This window comes from Dicentrarchus labrax, unplaced genomic scaffold (genome assembly GCF_905237075.1).
Source record: "Dicentrarchus labrax unplaced genomic scaffold, dlabrax2021, whole genome shotgun sequence".
NCBI lineage: Eukaryota > Metazoa > Chordata > Actinopteri > Moronidae > Dicentrarchus > Dicentrarchus labrax.
The window spans coordinates 260,860-281,179 of record NW_026136701.1 but is presented as its reverse complement, the minus strand read 5'-3'; the positions used below and the strand labels follow the sequence as shown (position 1 = coordinate 281,179).

Sequence of the window (20,320 nt, the reverse complement as noted above, 5' to 3'; positions counted from 1 at the left end):
TACTCCTTTATAAGATTACGTCCTTTGTGAAATTCAATTCAATTCAATTTTATTTGTAGAACGCCAATTCATAACAGAAGTTATCTCAGGACACTTTTCAAATAGAGTAGGTCTAGACCAAACTCCTTATAACGTTTACAGAGACCCAACAGTACCACCATGAGCAAGCACTTGGCGAAGGCGGCAAGGAAAAACTGCCTGTTAAGAGGCAGAAACCTAGGAAAGATCCTTCGGCTCTGGGTGGTCGTCTGCCTCGACCAGTTGGGGTGAGAGAGAGAGAGAGAGAGAGAGAGAGAGAGAGAGAAAATTTTGTTGTGTTGTGTTCTTAGTAAATTATTCAAGGCAAGCTCCAAGTACACTATGGCAATGTAGATGGCCCATTTTGTATATTTATTATACTGATTTATTAAGTGTATGATCACCTTTACTGTTGTTGTAAGTAAGCACAGTAATTATGTAGATTGTGTTGTTACTGTTGGATGTAGGGCTGCAGCTATCCATTAATTTAGTAATCAAGTATTCTAACGATTGTTCCATTGATTAATCAGGTAATCAGATAAGAAATACTTTCGCTTTATTTAAGCATTAGATTTAGCAAATAAACAATTGAGAAAATAAGACAGGTGTTTTAAATGTGTTCAAAGTCTCCACAAGGATTTTATTTTTTCAGCAGCGGGGGGAAGGCTGACCCCCACTGTACTGTACTGGTAGTGGAGGATTTTCAAAATGGGATATTAGTACTTTTACTCTAGCAAAGGATTTGATCCTTCCTCCACCTCTGGTTAGCATACCCAGAGCCTAATTGCACCTTTATGTTACAAGTCTTCCTTTAAGAAATGTGACCTGTGGCGTTTTTTTGTGGGAATTGAGTCCAGGAAGTGAGTTCCCGGTGTATGAGGCAAACCAATTCAACTCATGATGATAACAACACATTATGTAATAACAATGCATTTTTTTGACAGAATGTAATAGATTTTGACTTCATTAGGTAATAACACCCACATTTTGTAACAATCTGCCCATGTTGTAATAAACAGCCTGATCCCAATATGTAATACATTTTCCTATAATATTATAATAATTGTAATAAATTATTACACATTACATATATAACACTTTTTTATGAACTGTACTTTGAACAAGCTGAAGCTTTTTGATGGTATTTTTGTGGAGACCTGTCAAAAGACCATTGCAGTAGTCAACCCTACTAGATAAGCAACAACCTGCACAATATGGATTTTTTTCAAATGTGACGATACTGCTTCTCATGGCCAATACAGATAAACTAACCGATACATTTGCATTGTTGAATTTAAAAAGAAGTTCATAACTTGCAGGTACACTCCTGGGGGTAAAAAAGGTTAAGACGTAGTAAGCAAAGATGTACAATTTAATATTCCACAGCTCTGTTCTAATCAAAACTAACTGACATCACTGTTGTCAACACAACAAAAACTCAGACAAATGTTCATTAAATCTTTCTAATAGTTCATAAAAAACTTTACATGCATACTCTGGCTTTCAAAGAGCATAAAGTCTATCAATCCTTTTGCATAATAATTCCAAATAAATCATTATTAATATCAACCAATAATTTATCGGCTGTAAATAAATTGTCCTGATAATTTATTATAATATAAAATTTCCCATTATCGGCTGTAAATAAATTGTCCTGATAATATATAATAATATAAAATTTCCCATTATCAGCCGATAATTTATCTGTCCTGATAAGTATCCTGCCTACTGCTATAAACAACATGAGTTTTTCCAGGTTGGCATTCAACATGAAGTCCTTGAGTTTGGCAGTATTTGTCAGATGATGAAAAGCTAATCTATTACGGCTATTACGTGGCTATTTAGACTAAGAAAGTGGACTATAATGCCAAAGGGGGCACCACAGGTCATAAGATTCAAATTTAATATTTGGGAAATTTAATTTAGGTTAATTGTTAAAAATATAATATTTGTACAGATGATATTTTACCTGGTATTTTACCATATTCTAAAATGTTATCATAAAAACTGCTACTCTGGCCAAAAAAACCCCAATGCATTTTGATGTTGCTTGTAGGGCTTTCCCCTTATAGTTAGGTTAACTGTTAGCCAGCAAGAAGAGTCTTAGACAACACAGTTTTTGTTAGTCAGATATTAGCAACAGCATCAAACAGGAGCTAAGCCTGGTCACCGGGACAAAAGTTGCAACTTGGACCTTTTGTCTTGTGACACAGCGTTGCTGCATGTGCTAACTGTGTAAGTTGCTGCATGTGCTAACTGTGTAAGTTGCTGCCATTAGCTTCGGTCCTATTAGCTAACTGTACCCAGACTGCAAGCTCAAAGTACCAGGGAGTGTTAACACCACTAGGACAGGATTTTTGGACTGCTAGGGAGGAGGAGGGGAGGGGTCCGGAATGGGCCCCATAGCAAGAGAAGGGTGAGCAGGCAACAAGCTCAGTAGCCTCCCTGTGACCCTAACCATGGCCAAATACAGTCTCACCTTTATTTCAGTTTCAATTCAATTCAATTCTATTTGTATAGCATCAATTTAGGACACTTTTCAAATAGAGCAGGTCTAAACCGAACTCCTTATACTCCTATAACATTATTTACAGAGACTAAACAGTACCACCATGAGCAAGCACTTGGCGAAGGTGGCAAGGAAAAACTGCCTTTTAAGAGGCAGAAACCTAGGACAGACCCTTCGGCTCTAGGTGGCCTTAGAGGCCAGGTAATTTACAGCAGCTCTAACCAGGACTAGACACAGCTGGTTCAGGCAGGGACAGGAAAAGCATGAAGATGAGTGAGTTTGTAGCGAGTTGATTTGTAAATAACATAATACATTAGAGGTGGGCGATATATATCGTTTGCGATAATATCGTCATTGTTGTTTTGACGATGTGCAAATTTCCATTATCGAGTATTTAAATTACTTCGACAAAAACAATGAAACGCCCGCGGAAACTCCTCACATCCATTAATACACGGTGCAGCAGCGCTCTCTACAGCATGGCAGGATTCAGTCACACCACTAGTGATCACATGGCGTGATCACGTGACCTCTCGCTAGCATCCTCCTTGCAACAGTTTAGCAGCGCGTTGTCATGGTAGAGAGAAAATGCAAGCACCTCCAGTCCCTGAAGCTACCGGTACTTCAGATGATTTAGTGCCGAGACGTGGGTCCTATGGGCTTCAGCGTTCAGAGCGCTAAGCGCCTTCAGCAGTAAAAAGATGTCAGCGGAGACGTTTTTTTTTAGTGCAGCGCTCAGAGCGCTTCAAGTTGAAATCTGTTCAACTTTTAACACCGCTGGGCGCTTGGAAAATGAGTTTTTGAGCGCTCTCAGCGCTGTAAACGCGTTTGGTGGACACAAGTCCAGCTCAGACAATTCTAATCACATTTTAAAGGATATCGGCTGATTATCGTTATCGCCAAAATCCCAAAAAATATTGAGATATTATTTTTTGCCCATATCGCCCACCCCTATAATACATTATCCATTGTATCGATAAGTCTGAGTATTTTTATATATATTTATATTGTTTTTGTGAAGTTGGAAGTTATTTATTCCGTATTTTGAACAACAACAACAAGACGTTATCTTTTACTGTGTTTAAATAAATTAATGAAATGTTCGGTTTCCTTACGGTTTGTTGAGACATTCAGAATCATTACTGCGTTTTCTGTTTGCATTTAACAGATGGCTGTTAATTATTTTATTTTTTTTAAATCAATAAATTAATAGCATAAACGTTCGATGACCAGTCGACTGCCCAGATGGCAGCAGGGTGAACTGGTTGTGGCTGGGTGCTGTCTGCATATATCCCTGATGCTGGGTAGCTTAGTACCAATGATCTTTTGGCCGTTTTAATCTAAAAAAAGAAAGTGACATGAAGGCAAGAGCTGTAACCTTAGTAATTAGGAGCAGTAGTAATTCAAAGGAAAAAGGCAAATTTAAGAAAAAAGTATTACTGTAAGTTGATGCCAAGTTACTTAAATGTTATCATGATTCTTGGTGTGAATTACCCACTGCTAGTGTGATTCTATCAAAGTGTAATATGAAGCTGTCATGTATATACATTTTTTGTCAAGTCTGAGAGAGTGTTTCATTTTTAAAATATTAAGTCAAATACCAAAAGTTCTAATTTGATTTATTTTGGTCAGTGCATCAAAACTTATGTCATCATCTTTAAGTTATAACTTTAAAGTTTGAAAGCAAGTAGACACTACTTTATTATAATGTAATACATTATAATAAAGTTAGCATGCACAGTAGCGCTTTGAATAAACAATTCACCTACCTTTCTGCAGTCATGCTGTCTTTTATCGCATCAGGTCATATATAATTTTTGTTTAAATGTATGACAAAACAATGACAATTAGAGCCTGACCCATACTTGATTTTTGAAGGTTATTGTGTGAGTTTTTGAAAAATCTGTTAACCGTATTTTGACTCAAATTTTTCTACAATTTTGTTTACATCTCAATGAATATATGTGTAATAATCAAACATTTGTAATCAGCAAGCCGTATTTCTCAGGCTCTAAACTGTATACATACATAATTTGCATTTGGGCGGCTGTGGCTCAGGAGGTTGAGCAGGTCGTCGACTAATCAGGAGGTTGGCGGTTTGGGTCCCTGCTCCTCCCGCTGCATATCGAAATGTGCAAGTAAAATACTGAAACACAAATTGCTCCCAGTACACATCAGTGGCTCAGAGGCAGAGCAGGTTGTCCACTAATCGGAAGGTTGTTGGTTCGATGCCCGGCTCCTCCCGCCACATGTCGAAGTATCCTTGAGCAAGATACAGAACCCCAAACTGCTCCCAATACTGTGCATCGGTGTGTGAATGAGTTAGTTTCTGTTTGTGATGGGCTTTGCAATGAGTGTATGATTGTGTGTGAATGGGTGAACTGCATGTAGTGTAAAGCTCTTTGAGTGGTCGGAAAAACTAGAAAGGCACTATACAAGTACAGTCCATTTCATTTCCTTATGAGGTATTTTGAGGCTGAAGCAAAGTGTAGGCTACTTGTTGAGATGATCAGTCCTATTTCTGTGTAAATGTAAATGTGAGTCATAAAAAAGTCTCAGTAATTGATGCATGGCATGTTTTTTAATTAAATTCAGTTCAATTTTATTTGTATAGCGCCAATTCATAACAATTATTATCTCAGGACACTTTTCAAATAGAGCAGGTCTAGACCGAACTCCTTATAACATTTACAGAGACCCAACAGTACCACCATGAGCACCACTTGGGGCAAGGAAAAACTGCCTGTTAAAAGGCAGAAACCTAGGACAGATCCTTCGGCTCTAGGTGGGTGGTCGTCTGGCTCGACCAGTTGGGGTGAGAGAGAGACAGACAGACAGACAGACAGAAAGACAGACAAGCAGGACCATGGCAGGAGGCTCCACCAGGATCCATGAGAACCTGCGAGACGAGAAAGCACAAGAATTCCAGGGAAGAAGTGAAGTTAGTAACATGCATTAATGGGACAAGAGTGGGTGCAGAGAGAGAGGAAGAGAGGAGCTCAGTGCACCATGGGAAATCCCCTGATAGTCTAGGCCTATAGCAGCATAACTAAGGGATGGTTCAGGACTCACCTGATCCAGCCCTAACTATAAGCTTTATCAAAGAGGAATGTCTTAAGCCTACTCTTGAACGTGGTCAGGGTGTCTGCCTCCCGAACCACAACTGGAAGCTGGTTCCACAGGAGAGGAGCTTGGTAACTGAAGGCTCTGGCTCCTGTTCTACTTTTAGAAACTATAGGAACCACAAGTAGCCCAGCATTCAGAGAATGTAGTGTTCTAGTGGGGTAATAGGGTACTATGAGCTCTTTAAGATATGAAGGGGCCTGGCCATGAAGAGCTTTGTAGGTGAGGAGGAGGATTTTAAATTCTATTCTAAATTGTACAGGGAGCCAATGCAGAGAAGCTAGTACAGGAGAGATGTGATCTCTTTTTCTAGTTCCTGTCAGCACTCATGCTGCAGCGTTTTGAATTAATTGGAGCGTTTTAATGGACTTATTGGGGCAACCTGATAATAAAGAGTTGCAGTTATCCAGCCTAGAAGTAACAAATGCATGGATTAGTTTTTCTGCATCTGTCTTTGATAGGATGTGTCTAATTTTTGTAATATTACGTAAATGAAAGAAGGCAGTCCTGGAGGTTTGCTTTATGTGGGATATAAATGACAAATCCTGATCAAAGATAACTCCAAGATTCCTGAGAGTGGTGCTAGAGGCCAAGGTAATGCCATCTAGAGTAACTATATCTTTAGACAGTGAGTCTCTAAGGTTTTTGGAGCCAAGAACAACAATTTCGTTTTTTTCTGAGTTTAACATCAGAAAATTGCAGCTCATCCAGGACTGTATGTCCATAAGACATGTTTGTCATTTAGATAATTGATTAATTTCATCGGGCTTGATTGATAGATATAACTGCATATCATCTGCATAACAGTGAAAGTTAATGGAGTGATTTCTAATAATGTTGCCTAAAGGGAGCATATATAAAGTAAATAGTATTGGTCCAATTACAGAACCTTGTGGAACTCCATGACTAACTGTAGTATTTATTGATGATTCATCGTTAACATGTACAAACAGCAAACGATCTGATAAGTATGACTTAAACCAGCTTAGTGCGGTTCCTTTAATGCCAATTTGATGCTCAAGTCTCTGTAAAAGAATATCATGGTCAATGGTGTCAAATGCAGCACTAAGATCTAATAATACAAGTACAGAGACAAGTCCATTGTCTGAAGCAATCAAAAGGTCATTATTAACTTTAACCAGAGCTGTCTCTGTGCTATGATGGACTAAATCCTGACTGAAAATCCTCACATAAACTATTGTTATGTAAAAAAAAAAAAAAAAAAAAAAAATTTTAATTAAAAAAAAATAAAAAAAAAAAAAAAAAAAAAAATTTTTTTGTTTTTATCTATATAATTCGGGCCTTAAAAAGAGGGGCGACGTGATTTATCTTAAAATTTGTTATTTTCCATAATTTGCTTAACATTGTTTTACAAGTTCTCAGTTATTTAAAGTGTTTACAAACAAAGTATTTAAATTTCTTTATATTTGTCAATAATGATTGATATTTTGTTCCATAATGTTAAGTCCCATTTATAATTGTACGACACAACTATATTTATTCTAAATTAAATTAGTATTTTAAAAAATATAAACTACCAGTTACTTAAGTATACTTATCAGTGATTAATATTCACTACAGAAACTAATATTAAATTTTTAATTCAATAGAGTTACTACTTTATTGTCCCACATGATGAGTGGTCCACCAAATGACATGAAGATATTATATAATAAATAAAGGTCAATAAACAGGTCAATAAACAATACTTTTAATACAAAACATAAATTACAACCAATAATAATAAAATTACAATAATAACAATACAAATAAAACAATTTAATTACATTTAGAAAATGAAAAATCTCAAACATAAATGCACTTTTTTGAACAAATATTTCATATTTTACAATAAATCGAATGTGCACCACATTGCTTAGTTTCCTGAAAAAACTTTTATAAACTTTCAAAATAAAAAACATAAGTGCACAAAAGATTGGCTTGGTTTAAACAAAGATTTCATAACCATTAAAACATTTTCAAAAGCCATCAAACATACAGTAACTGCATTAACTTACACTAGCCCCAGGCATTAGTGAACTTTCCAGTCTTGGCTGTTCAACTTAGAACAGCGTGAGGTTGCGGCTCAGGTCGAGAGACAGCGTGTACATCTTTCTTAAAGTAAAGATGACATCGGGTTGTGGCCATATGAACAAGTTCTTGTCACCGACGCCGATGGTGCTAACCGAACTTCCTCTCCCACATCCGAAGGACCTGGCCCACATATGGAAGCTATCATAGCTCACAATCACAAACTTGCCACAAGTTGAAGACTGGCTTGTTCCTTGGTGGCTCTGGACTGCTTGTTGCAGCTTCAGTGTGGCACATATTTCAGGTTGACTTTTTGGCTGGTAACAGAGGCATGTCTTCATTTCTGCATGCTTGCAGAAGCATGAAACCTCCTGTGAGTGATTTGGGCTAATGTGAAGACAAAACCTGGTGTATCTCAAGGTTCCTCTCACAGCAGTCAAATTTGGGAATCAGCTCATCATATTTCTGGATGCTCTCTCGTTTATCCAATGATGAGTAATAGCTGACCCGATTTTGGCCAGCATGTTAAACAAGTCAGTGGAGTCTGCAGCTCACCTCCGTCGAACATAGAGATCAGCATCCCTCTTACAGCACCACCAATGCCATCCGGGCACCCTTTCCAGGGACTTTGAATAGTTCCATGTCACATGCTGAACCCAGAAAGGAAAGGAACAGTACTAAGAAGGTAAAAGTTGGATTTGTTCCTGTACTGTGTAACTGGTCCATCACTGATAACATGGAGAACTGTAATTTGTGGGCTGGTTTCCTGAAGCTCTTTTAATATGGGCTCCAGGTGTGCCCACACTGCCCGCTCATCATGGCGGAGGCAGTTTGATACTGTGGCATACGATTTGGTGCTGTGGGCTTTGTAGAGGACAGCAGTGTGTATTGTAGCCTGCTTTCGGCTGCCTCAAAATGATAAGCTTGTACTTCTGTGTTCATCTTGCAGGCATAATTTTCAGAGAAATCAATGTGAAGAACAGCTTCAGATTCAGTCAGATTTGCTTCAGGTCACGGAACTGTTCTGTTTGGTGGATCCAGTTGAACTGATGAATGGCCAATGCTTCTAGCTTTTGTGAAATAGTTCTTTTAAGTCCTGGATTGTCCCTGTGTAGGTTTGTTTCAAAACATTTGCAAGGTTTTCTCACCATTTGTTGATGTTACCCGCTCCCATTGTTCCCAAGAAATCTCAGTGCAGTCTGTGTCAGGAAATTCGATTTCATCAAAGCAGCACTTCAGACATACACGATCCATGCATGGTTTGTTTTTAGGGTCACACACGATCATTCTCACTAACTCTGAGATGCTGGTTGTCTTCAGCAGTCCTCTCTTGGAAAGTCTGCTGACCAATAGCCGGATATTCTCATGTTCTACACATGCACAAGTATCTCTATCCCTGGTCTTTGGCTCAGTGATATAAAAAGGCCGTTTTCTGGCAAACTGTCTGTAGGATATGGAGAGATGCTGTTCTACCTCTGTTTGATACTGTGCATGGAGCTCAAGAAGGGGCTTTGTTAAAACTCTTCTTTGCATTTTCTGTTTGTTTTTGGTGATGGTGTCTTTTTTCCCAGCTAGAAGACGACTATTTTCATCTCTGGACAGAAAGTTGACAACTGCTTGCTTCCTTTCTGTTGACAGTTTCTTGGACCCCCTTTGCTTGAATTTTTCACTTAGGCTTCTTTTTGTCTTGCCATTAACCTCTTCTCATTCTTTCTGAATTTGTCATTTCGTTTTTCATCTCAATTAGTTGTTTCCTTAGATGTATGACCTGCTTTTCAGTTCACACTTCTCTTTCTGTAGTCTTTGCAATATTTCCCTGCTGTATTCCTTCTCTTATCTGGTGTGGAGGACACTGGTGGATTAAAATCCTGAACAAGGATGGGGTCTGCCACAGCTTGGCCTACATTTTCATCTTCTTGTGCCCCATCTACATCAACCAGAACTGGTGGAATGTCCTCCATAGATGGTGGTGTAAGATCAAATATAGCATTTGCCATATTTTTCCTTTCTCTGTAAGCACGAGATGCAGCCTTCCATTTCTCTCTTTGTTTATTTTTCTCTCTCTGTGGCAGATCATCTGACTTCACATATAGAATCTTTCCCTGTTGTTTTCTTCTCTGATAGCTTTCTTTTCTTCTAGCAAGGTACTCCTCTCTTGCCGCAGGGTCAGCATTAACACGCTGCCTATGGCGAGCGGTTTTGCTTTGCTTGACAGTGGCATCTGGTAAAATAGATTAAAACAGTAAATAAATGACAAATTACATTTTTTTTTACATTTTCCCATGATATTATACAAAAACTAAACGTAAATTTCATTTATGAAATATCTGGAAAACAATGCTCAAATTGTACAAAAACTATTCCAATAAATATTAATGTAGAGTACTTTTTGTATGTTAGTCTTAAAATAATATATATATAATATATAAAAGTACAAAAACTACCTATCTAGGACATATATCTATCATCAAAACACCCTACAATGGTCGCACCACATGATATCTGGTCGCACCAAATGATATTTTCACGTTCAGTCAACATTTACAGGCAAATAATTAGCCTCCTTAACAAAACAAGCTAGCTTCACACAAAAGGCGAGTTTGAAATTTATAATAAAAATATATATTTGTAGAAATAGTTTAATATTCATAATTTTTTGGAGGTCATACCACATGATATCCAGATATGGCAACTACATACCAACCGTTAGAAGCGATGTTTTTTATCAAATTTGAGAAAGATTAACAAACCTGCTTGCTGTCTCCAAGGGTTCTTGGCAAACTGTTGGACGATGCAACTTCCTGTCTTGGACTGGATTTCAAAATTAAAGTCCCAAAGTGGTAATTTTGTGGTGGTCGGACCACATGATATTTTATAAAATGGACATCCTCGGACAAAGTTTGCTTGTATGTTATAATGGAACTATAACTACAAATGCTTTGAAAATTTGTACAGGATGAAAAAACACTTTGAAAATCATGCCAAATAGGAAAGAAAATATATTTGAACAGATTTAGGGTAATTTTAAAGATGTTTTCAAAACAACAATTAAGGCCGGACAGTCGCACCACATGATATTTTGACACGTTAAAGAGCACAAAAATTGCCAACAACTCACTGTTTTGAAAGGTTAAAGTAGGTATATATGTGGAGATATATTGCATATCTGTGGTTTTTTTTTTGCATTTAAACCTTTTTTAACTGTAAAAAATAGAGTCGGACAAAAAATTTGGGCGTCACGTCATTGACCCATGTAAATAGTCACACAACTCTTTGGCGACTACTTTCTCCAGAATCTTAGAGAGGAAGGGGAGGTTAGAAATCCGTCTATAATTGGCTAAAACCCCTGGGTCAAGAGTGGGCTTTTTAAGAAGGGGTTTAATTACAGCTACTTTAAAGGACTGTGGTACATATCCTGATAATAAAGAAAGATTAATCATATCCAGTAAAGAAGTGCCAATTAAGGGTACAACTTCTTAAAGCAGCCTAGTTGGGATCGGGTCTAACAGACAGGTTGATGGCTTCGATGTAGAAATTATTGAAGTTAACTGATGAAGATCGATAGCAGAAAATCAGTCTAAATATATATCTGAGTTTACATTAGTTAAAGTTCCTGAACTTGGAGAGCCACTGATAGCTGTTGATGGCAGTTGGTGATTTATTTTCTCTCTAATAGTAATGATTTTATTATAAAAGAAGCTCATGAAGTCATTGCTACTTAAGTTTAATGCCATTTCAACATAGTTGCTGTTTCATGATGGATTTTCCACCCACTGTAAAGTCACATTTCCAACTTTAATTGACTTAAGTGTTAGATTTCAGTCACAGAAACACAGGTATGTCCTGAATAATGTAACTGTACTAGAGGCAGTCCTGTCAGGATGCTGCTTTTTACTTTTAAAATTACTTCTAAAATTTGTTGCCTGTAATTTTGTAAACAATTTCTGCAGAAAAGTGTGTTAAATGCTTGATTAAAATTACCGTCCTAGCATAAGTAAAAGGGTCTTTGCTCAAGATGCCATAAAACTGAATTACCCTTTGGTGAACGTCATGGCCAAAGTTGCATCAGTGTGTTAGTTTTGTTGTCCCCTTAACGCAGAAGTGTAAATCCAGGTAAAATGTCACTGTTCAATTACTGTTTACTAAGCACTAGCAAGTACATGGTGTATGAAATACAATAAATGCTTCTTACGGGCAGGGGGGATGTAGGTACCAGAGATTCAGTGAACTGCGAACAGGTGCACGTGCCAGAAGGGAGCGCAAGTGCATGGAAATATTAGCGCAAAGGGCCTTGCATCACCAGTTTCTTTCTCCGGGAAGGTAGGGGAATACCATTATCTGATTGGTTTACAAGCAGCTTGCTTCGCTCGTGTTTTAATATTTTCTGGTATATCTAAGAGTTACCCAGGAGCTCGGTTGACATAGGCTTAGCTATCGTTAGCTACAGCTTGATGAATTGAGTAATTGAACACAGCAGGAGAGAACGCAACGTTAGCCAGCTAAATTTCCGGTGGAAAATTATTAGCTAACGCTACCGTTAACGTTAGTCTAACATTAGCTAGATATTGTTACTAAAACTAGCTGCTAGCTTGTATAGCTAATGGTAACTCACAAAAAAGAAATAATAAAATGTATTAAAATCTGAATTACATAACATTGTATTGGCTGTCAATCATGATGGAAGAGTAGACAAGTTAAGTTACAGCATGTCCACCATCTCTTGTGGGGGTTATGCATTAAGCCATTTGTGGTACCCTTACCACATTGTGCCTCATATATTGTAAATGTTGGACCCAGTGACAGGCTGGCATGAAATGGCTTGCATAATACTTAGTAAGGAGGCCATAATATTTTTGACTCATGGCTGAAGTTAAGTTTCTCCAGCTCTCCCCAGGTTGGCAAAAAATGCATCTCAAAATGCATCAGATTAGTGCTTTAAAATATGGAATATGCAAGCACGCCCCCGGACCCCCCTAGAGAGGGTCATATCCTTTTCACCTCTTTCACCCCTAACCCGTTTTCATGCGTGCAAGATACTGAACCCCAAATTGCTCCCGATGCCGTGCATTGGTGTGTGAATGTGGATGAATGTTATTTTCTGTTCGATGGACTTTGCCATCACTCTGTGAACGTGTGTGAAAGGGTGAATGTGGCAAGTAGTGCAAAAGCGCTTTGAGTGGTTGGAAGAATAGAAAGGCGCTATACAAGTACAGGTCCATTTACCATTTACCATTTACCCTACTAAAAAACCCTGTAAGGGTTAAGGTTAGGATTAGGAATTATTTTTATAATTGATCATGAAACAAATAGCTGATTAATTTTATTTTTATAGAATACTCAACTAATTGTTACAGCTCTAGTATGTTATAGTATTGGACATGCCTTTTATATTGCCCAAAACATGGGATAGGGTTTAGTTAAGTACACTACATATTGTACCAATCAAGAGGCAATACTGGCCAATCAGATACAGAGTAGTAGAGTAGGGCAGGTCATATTTGCTGTGTATTTGCCTAATGCCACTGGTTGTATTTGAACAAACTCGTCCTAGGGAATTTATCGGATCAACTTCAACATTGCTCAGTACAGTCAAAACAAAAGTTGTGCAATTTGTGACTATATGTCGAACAGCGTGCCTGTGGCGTCGCCATGAAACAGGAAGTACTCATAACTTCAGTTTACATGGTCTAATCTCCACTATACTTAACATATTTTGTAAAAGTACCACCCTGAACACATCTACATGCCAATATTCAGTCAGTGATAGCACCCCCTACTGGTGATTTTGATCTGATTCACGTGAAATTTTCATGTCGTGGTCCACACATGTTATGCCAGCACATGACACGGCTGCAGCACACCTCGGTGTGCGCCGAGTGCGAGGGCCGGTTCATCGCTGCTTGCAGCTTTAATTTAGAATTTCAAATTTTTTCCAATGTATCAAATTAAATTGGTACTTGTATCGTCTAGTAAATTATCAAAATTGATATTGGGAAGGAAGGAAAGAAATTATTTGGAGACATCTCCACTGGTCATCCATCCAGGAGAACACAAAATCACATCTCAAACATTCTTGTATTCCATACATGCATCTGTTCAGTGACTTTTTAATTTATTAGTAATTCAGTTATTGTGGTATTCATTTTTATGTACTAATCTGTCTCTTTTTTTCTGTCTGATTTCTTTGCTTCTGTATTTTGGACTTTGCTCACTGTCCGTCATCTCTCTCCTTCCCTCTGTTGTTGCTGTAGGTACTTTCCAGGGTCAGTGGACTGGTGGGATGCGTCATGGCTATGGCGTACGTCAAAGTGTTCCATATGGTATGGCCTCTGTCATCCGCTCACCTCTACGAACCTCGCTGGCTTCCCTTCGCAGTGAGCAGAGTAATGGTACAGTACTGCGTGACAGCCTTTCTGACAGCCCTGCTGGCACACGTGGTGGCTTTGTACTCAACTTCCACTCAGACGGAGAAGGTTTAGAGAAGAAGAAAGGTCTTTTTCGCCGTGGCTCGCTCTTCGGTAGCCTTCAGCGACTACGCAAATCAGACTCACGTTCATCAATTTCCAGTAAACGCAGCTCAGCACACAGTGACACCACCATGAGCCGCATCAGTTCAAGTGACGCCAATTCAACAATCAGCTTTGGAGACGGAGACCCAGGTGATGACTACCTGCCACTGGAGGACAATGTGGATGCCACCACCACTGAGTCCTACATGGGCGAGTGGAAGAATGACAAGCGCAGTGGCTTTGGTGTCTCCGAGCGCTCCAACGGCATGAAGTACGAAGGCGAGTGGTTGAACAATAAGCGCCATGGCTATGGCTGCACCCTCTTTCCTGATGGCACCAAGGAAGAAGGAAAGTACAAGAACAACGTGCTGGTGCGGGGCATCAGGAAGCAGCTGATCCCACTGAAGAACACCAAGACCAAACAGAAGGTGGGTCGAGCCATCGAGGGTGCAGTGAGAGCAGCAGCCATCGCCAGAACCAAAGTGGAGATAGCCATCTCCAGGTAATATATATGTGTAAAAAAATCTTAGAAAACCACAACTAAACATTTTGGCCTGTTTTCTGCATTTATATTAAAGTGCTCACAGAAAGTGAGGGTGTAAGTAATGAAGGATGACGTAAAGAAAGATCCCTGTGTGGACTTGAAGTGGAAAGGTTGAAGTTACATGTCACCTGTTGGCTCTGGTACTTGCTCATGTCTTCGTTTACTCACCAGCAACATTGCTGAAAATGACAATCAAACAATAAAACAGGTTTGAAACTAACCTTGAGGTTAGTCAAACTTCTTTGGAACATAAAACAAAGGTGAGCAGTAAATGTATTACACAAAATGTCCATTGTGAACATCCATCAGAGCTTACATAGTGGACCTAACTTTCCTCAGTTGTGTTGAACTTGTAACAGTGGTTTCTTTGATTAGTGTGTGTTACTGAACACTTGCACGATGCATGAGAACAAGAGGCACAAATGCACATTTCTGTACGCATGCTTCAATACAATCATAAGTACATGCTTAAACAGTCTAATCCAGTAGAGCTGGTGGTAGAAGGTAGGAAATGGGAGTGTGTGTGTCTGTCTGTCTGTCTGTGTCTGAAGTAGTGTTTGTCTAAATAAGGCCATGGAGGAGGACTTATCAACAGCTGACAGGAATACTGTCTCACAGTGCCCCCAGCTCAAACACACACACACACACACACACACACACACACACACACACATATCACACACATATTCAGTCAGTCAGTTGTGTTGTTTTAACTGTTTAGTCTCCTTGGTCAGTCTTGAGGAACAGTCTGAACTCTGTTGATGACCTTTTTGAATGGTGCTTCCCTGGTTCTGTTGTGGCTGTAGGTTGATTGTTAATTGATTTCAATAGTAGCACTATGACCAATAATATAATATAATATAACACATAACATTGAAAGCTGAGGGATGTGAGTGATTAGTCAACTAGTCGATTAAACAAATGATTATATTTTAGTAGCCCCCTGTCCCTGCACTAATGACACTGCTGGTGTTAAGAGTAATTTTTGTCCCACTGTTATTTTTTGCCAACCCTATCTTTCTATAATTTAGTTTGCCTATGATAAATACCATACCAATAAAAGCCTTTTTAACATATGAATGGATTCTGTCTACAGAAACCAGAGAGCTTTTAGTCTGAAACAGATACAGGAGGTGTTAAGTTTATAAAATAAATGTATATTTTGTCATACTTGACATATAGACATTGAAACTGTAGTGGATGGTGTATATGTTGCTGGTATAATGTCCATATGACTGTGAACAGAAGATTTTCACTGTCTATTTCTGCTGTGCACAGCTTGCAGAAAAAATCGGCCAGACTCTCTAGTGAAGCATTGCTGCAGCCGCAGCTGAGATGTGCAAGGACAGAATGCTTTAATCTGTTAATATGGTCGTCGAAATATGGGTGCTCCTGCCACGCTGCTCAAGTAGGCAGTGTGAACGAGCCGTGATGTGGATTGGTATAGCATTCCATTCATGTGCATATCTTATTCAACAAAATTACGTGAAAAATTAAAGAAATATGGGTAGAAATGAATGATATACAGTTAGAAATAACAGTCTGTGCTACAGTGTGTATCTGTGCAGCTGTTTACAAGGCATTATCTATCTAGAATTAGAGACACATTAGTACTGCATCACACTGGGACAAACGGACACAGTATTTATTTATCCTAAAAAGCGAATGCAGTTGTATGCAAAACTTTGGGCAACATATTTTGGTGATTTTTTTTTTTTTTTATAGAAAAGATGGAAACAGATGGTCGTAATAAATATTCTGGCATTGTGATTTAGTGATTGTAATTATTCTTAATGGTATAATTATGACAGTTTCATTTGAGAGCAGTCCCTGCTATCAGTGGCTGCCATGCAAGGTGCCAACTGCTAATCAGAATGAAAACTATGCATTCATACACCGATGCACAGCATCGGGAGCAAATTTCAGAATCTTGCTTAAGGACACTTCGACATGCAGCGAGAGAAGCCAGGGACTGAACCACCAAATTTCTAATTAGTAGACAACCCGCTCTACATCTGAGCCACAGCTGCCTGGCTTCTTCTGTTATGATAGTTTTTGGCGTTTTGTTTTTTTGTTTTGCAGTTTTTATCCACTCAGCTTTGTGTAGGTTCAAATATTCCTGATATTATAAATTTCAATGCCAGGGTCAGATTTAACTCTACAAAAAAGATGGTTGTTGGTCCAATAGAGGTGGGCGATATATATATATATCGTTTGCGATAATATCGTCATTGTTGTTTTGACGATGTGCAAATTTCCATTATCGAGTATTTAAATTACTTCGACAAAAACAATGAAACGCCCGCGGAAACTCCTCACATCCATTAATACACGGTGCAGCAGCGCTCTCTACAGCATGACAGGATTCAGTCACACAACTAGTGGGCCTACGTGATCACATGACGTGATCACGTGACCTCTCGCTAGCATCCTCCTTGCAACAGTTTAGCAGCGCGTTGCGATGGTAGAGAGAAAATACAAGCACCTCCAGTCCCTGAAGCTACCGGTACTTCAGATGTTTTAGTGCTGAGACGTGGGTCCTATGGGCTTCAGCGTTCAGAGCGCTAAGAGCCTTCAGCGGTAAAAAGATGTCAGCGGAGACGGGGTTTTTTTAGCGCAGCGCTCAGAGCGCTTTAAGTTGAAATCTGTTCAACTTTTAACACCGCTGGCCGTTCGGAAAATAAGTTTTTGAGCTCTCTCAGCGCTGTAAACGCGTTTGGTGGACACAAGTCCAGCTCAGACAGTTCTAATCACATTTTAAAGGATATCAACTGATTATTGTTATCGCCAAAATCCCAAAAAATATTGAGATATTATTTTTTGCCCATATCGCCCACCCCTATGGTCCAACACCTAGCTCCTCCCACCACATCTTGAAGTATCCTTGAGCAAGATACTAAACCCCAAATTGCAATGAATGTGTAGGAATGCGGCTGTGGTGCAGGCAGAGCGGGTCGTTCCCTAATCGGAAGGTTGTGGGTTCGATCCCCGGCTCCTGGTGCCACATGTCAAAGTATCCTTGAGCAAAATACTGAACTTCAAATTGCATCGGTGTATGAATGTTAGTTTCTGTCTGATGGACTTTGCCCATCACTGAGTGAATGTGTGTGAAAGCGCTTTGAGTGGTCGGAAGACTAGAAAGGCGCTATACAAGTACATTTGCCATTTACCATCCCCAGATACCCAGCGTTCGAAAAGTCTCCCTCATGCCCAGTGGTAATGCCATTGGTGTCATGTGTTGCAAGCGCCTATGCTATTCCCAGCAGAAAGAGGGAAAAAGACAGTAGCCACTGTGTTGCATGTGTTACATCCTGGCAAGCTTAAAGTCAGCAATGGCGGAAATAAAACCACACCCATCCTTGGGTGGGGTTCAGATCTCAAATTTGTCTTAAAGATTCAGATACTGACAGAATCAGTCTCAGTTGTATACCCACGCAGAACTCTCCTCTAAACTGTTTGACTATTTCTGTGAGTGGATAAATTGCACCATGGGATGGTCAGTCGATTAACTGATTATTTGTTACAGCTTTAAATGCCACAGGTATTTTAAACTTTTGTCCAGTGTAGGTGCAATTTGTTAGAACTATTACAATTTGGTGTTTTTTTGTTGTTCATTTTGAAGAGATCTAATTCATTTCTTGCATTTTCCTCTTCCTATAGGAAAAGAAAGATAAATATTTATCTTTTACTTAATTATCAAAATAGCCAATATTAGCCCCACTGTAAACATGACGTATAGTAAGACGAAAGTTTTAACCAAAAATAAGGATAGAATAGAATTCCTTTATTTTGATTGCACATTGTACAACAGCAGCCCCTAATGATGGCATTAAACATTTCACATACCCATGTACCTGCCCATACAGATACATAATAATAATAATAATAATAATAATAATAATAATAATAATGATAATTAATAATAATTAAAGCTGCAAGCAGCGTTGAGCGGGACCTCGCACTCCACGCAACTTGGGGCGTGCTGCAGCCGCGTCGCATGCCATTGTTACACAATGTACACTCAAGTTATAGCAAAGTTATAGCCACCCCACAGACACGCCCCCTCACCACAGTCAACACATATCATCAACAATGTGTTTTGCATTTTATAAGTAAATTTCAGCTGGATCTGATCATCCTGCGAGGAGTAGAACATGAAAGTATAAAACGTGTTACTTCCTCTTACCAGTATGTGGCGCTATCACTATGTCTGAATATTGTCATGTAGATGTGTTCAGGGTGGGACTGTTATCAAACACGTGAAGTTTCATTGAGATTGGATCATGTACGCTGAAGTTATGGTAAATGGTAAATGGACCTGTACTTGTATAGCGCCTTTCTAGTCTTCCGACCACTCAAAGCGCTTCTACACTACGTGCCACAATCGCCCTTTCACACACATTAATGGACATGCACAAATAGCACAACCTTTAATCAGCACCATTTTTTGACTGTAATGACCAATTTTCAAGTAGATCCGATAAATTCCCTAGGAGGAGTTCGTTCAAATACAACGCGAAAAATTCACCGAAAATGCGCACGGAATTCACTATGGCCAACTTTGAGGGCACGCCACGGACACGCCCTTCAACGTACATGCACAAATACAACGCGGAAAGTTCGCCGAAAGTGAAAATCAAAATCAAAATGGACGACTTCCTGTGGGGTTTCAGGTATGGGTCCAAAAGGCTTTTTTTTTGTACGTCCCGGCATGTTACAGGTACCTACTGAGTTTCGTACACATCGGTGAAACGTGGTGCCGGGGCTGCTGTTTTTTTTATCCTGTAGGGGGCACTACACACACGACAAACACGATTTTTGGTATGTGAGCTTCAGGCACTACTCTACACATGCCCTGTGAATTTCATATTCATAACTATTACGGTCTCCGCACAGTGATTCATCATGCCAAAAGAGCGCCACCTAGTGGCGTATTTTTTTTGTCCTTTTTAAGTGAGCCTCAGGGAGCCATGGGGAAGCATCGTACCAAGTTTCATCTTAATCACACATACCATTGTAGAGATATAAACTTCTTAATTTTAAAGAGCGCCACCTAGTGGCGATGGCCTGAAATTGAGCACGATGCTTAAGGAAGACATGAGTAACTATGGACCCAAGTTTAGTGTCAACCGGACATACCTATGTGGAGAAATGGTCCACTTCCTTTTTTGACGAAAAATCAACAGGAAGTGCTAATTTTATAGCGTACCTATTGTTTGAAATTTCAAAAATGTTCAAATTACTTTTTTTGCCATGGCGGTCCCCAGGTGCTAGGTGAAAATTTTTGTGCGAATCGGACAAAGCGTGTAGGAGGAACATGAAAAAGTAGTTTAAGGACATTTCGTGCTCTAACGAAAATAAATTATAGGCGGAAGTGGGCGGGGCCTATATGGGGAGATTCAGCTCCATTCACCAAACACGTGGATATAAGTTTTTTGAATGTGCGACAAACTATGCAGAAGTTATTAGCCTAAACGCATTTTTTATGATAGTAGCGCCACCTAGTGGCCAACCCGAAAGCGACGCATAGAATATCCCCATTTTCACCGGGCCTGACAACATTGCTAAATAAAATTGACTTTTCGT

The 20,320-nt window shown here is 39.2% G+C and overlaps 1 protein-coding gene and 1 long non-coding RNA gene across 3 annotated transcripts in view; both read left to right on the top strand.

The window, feature by feature from the left end:
* LOC127370350 (uncharacterized) overlaps positions 1-20,320 on the top strand; it is an 82,239-nt gene that overhangs the window by 14,523 nt on the left and 47,396 nt on the right. The window lies entirely within an intron of this gene.
* Positions 1-20,320, top strand: part of jph1b (junctophilin 1b) — a 53,797-nt gene that overhangs the window by 2,094 nt on the left and 31,383 nt on the right. For both annotated transcript variants that reach the window (XM_051411533.1, XM_051411527.1), the window contains exon 2: positions 13,933-14,692. In XM_051411533.1, the coding sequence (XP_051267493.1) occupies positions 13,933-14,692 (760 nt within the window). The remainder of the gene's footprint in view (positions 1-13,932; positions 14,693-20,320) is intronic.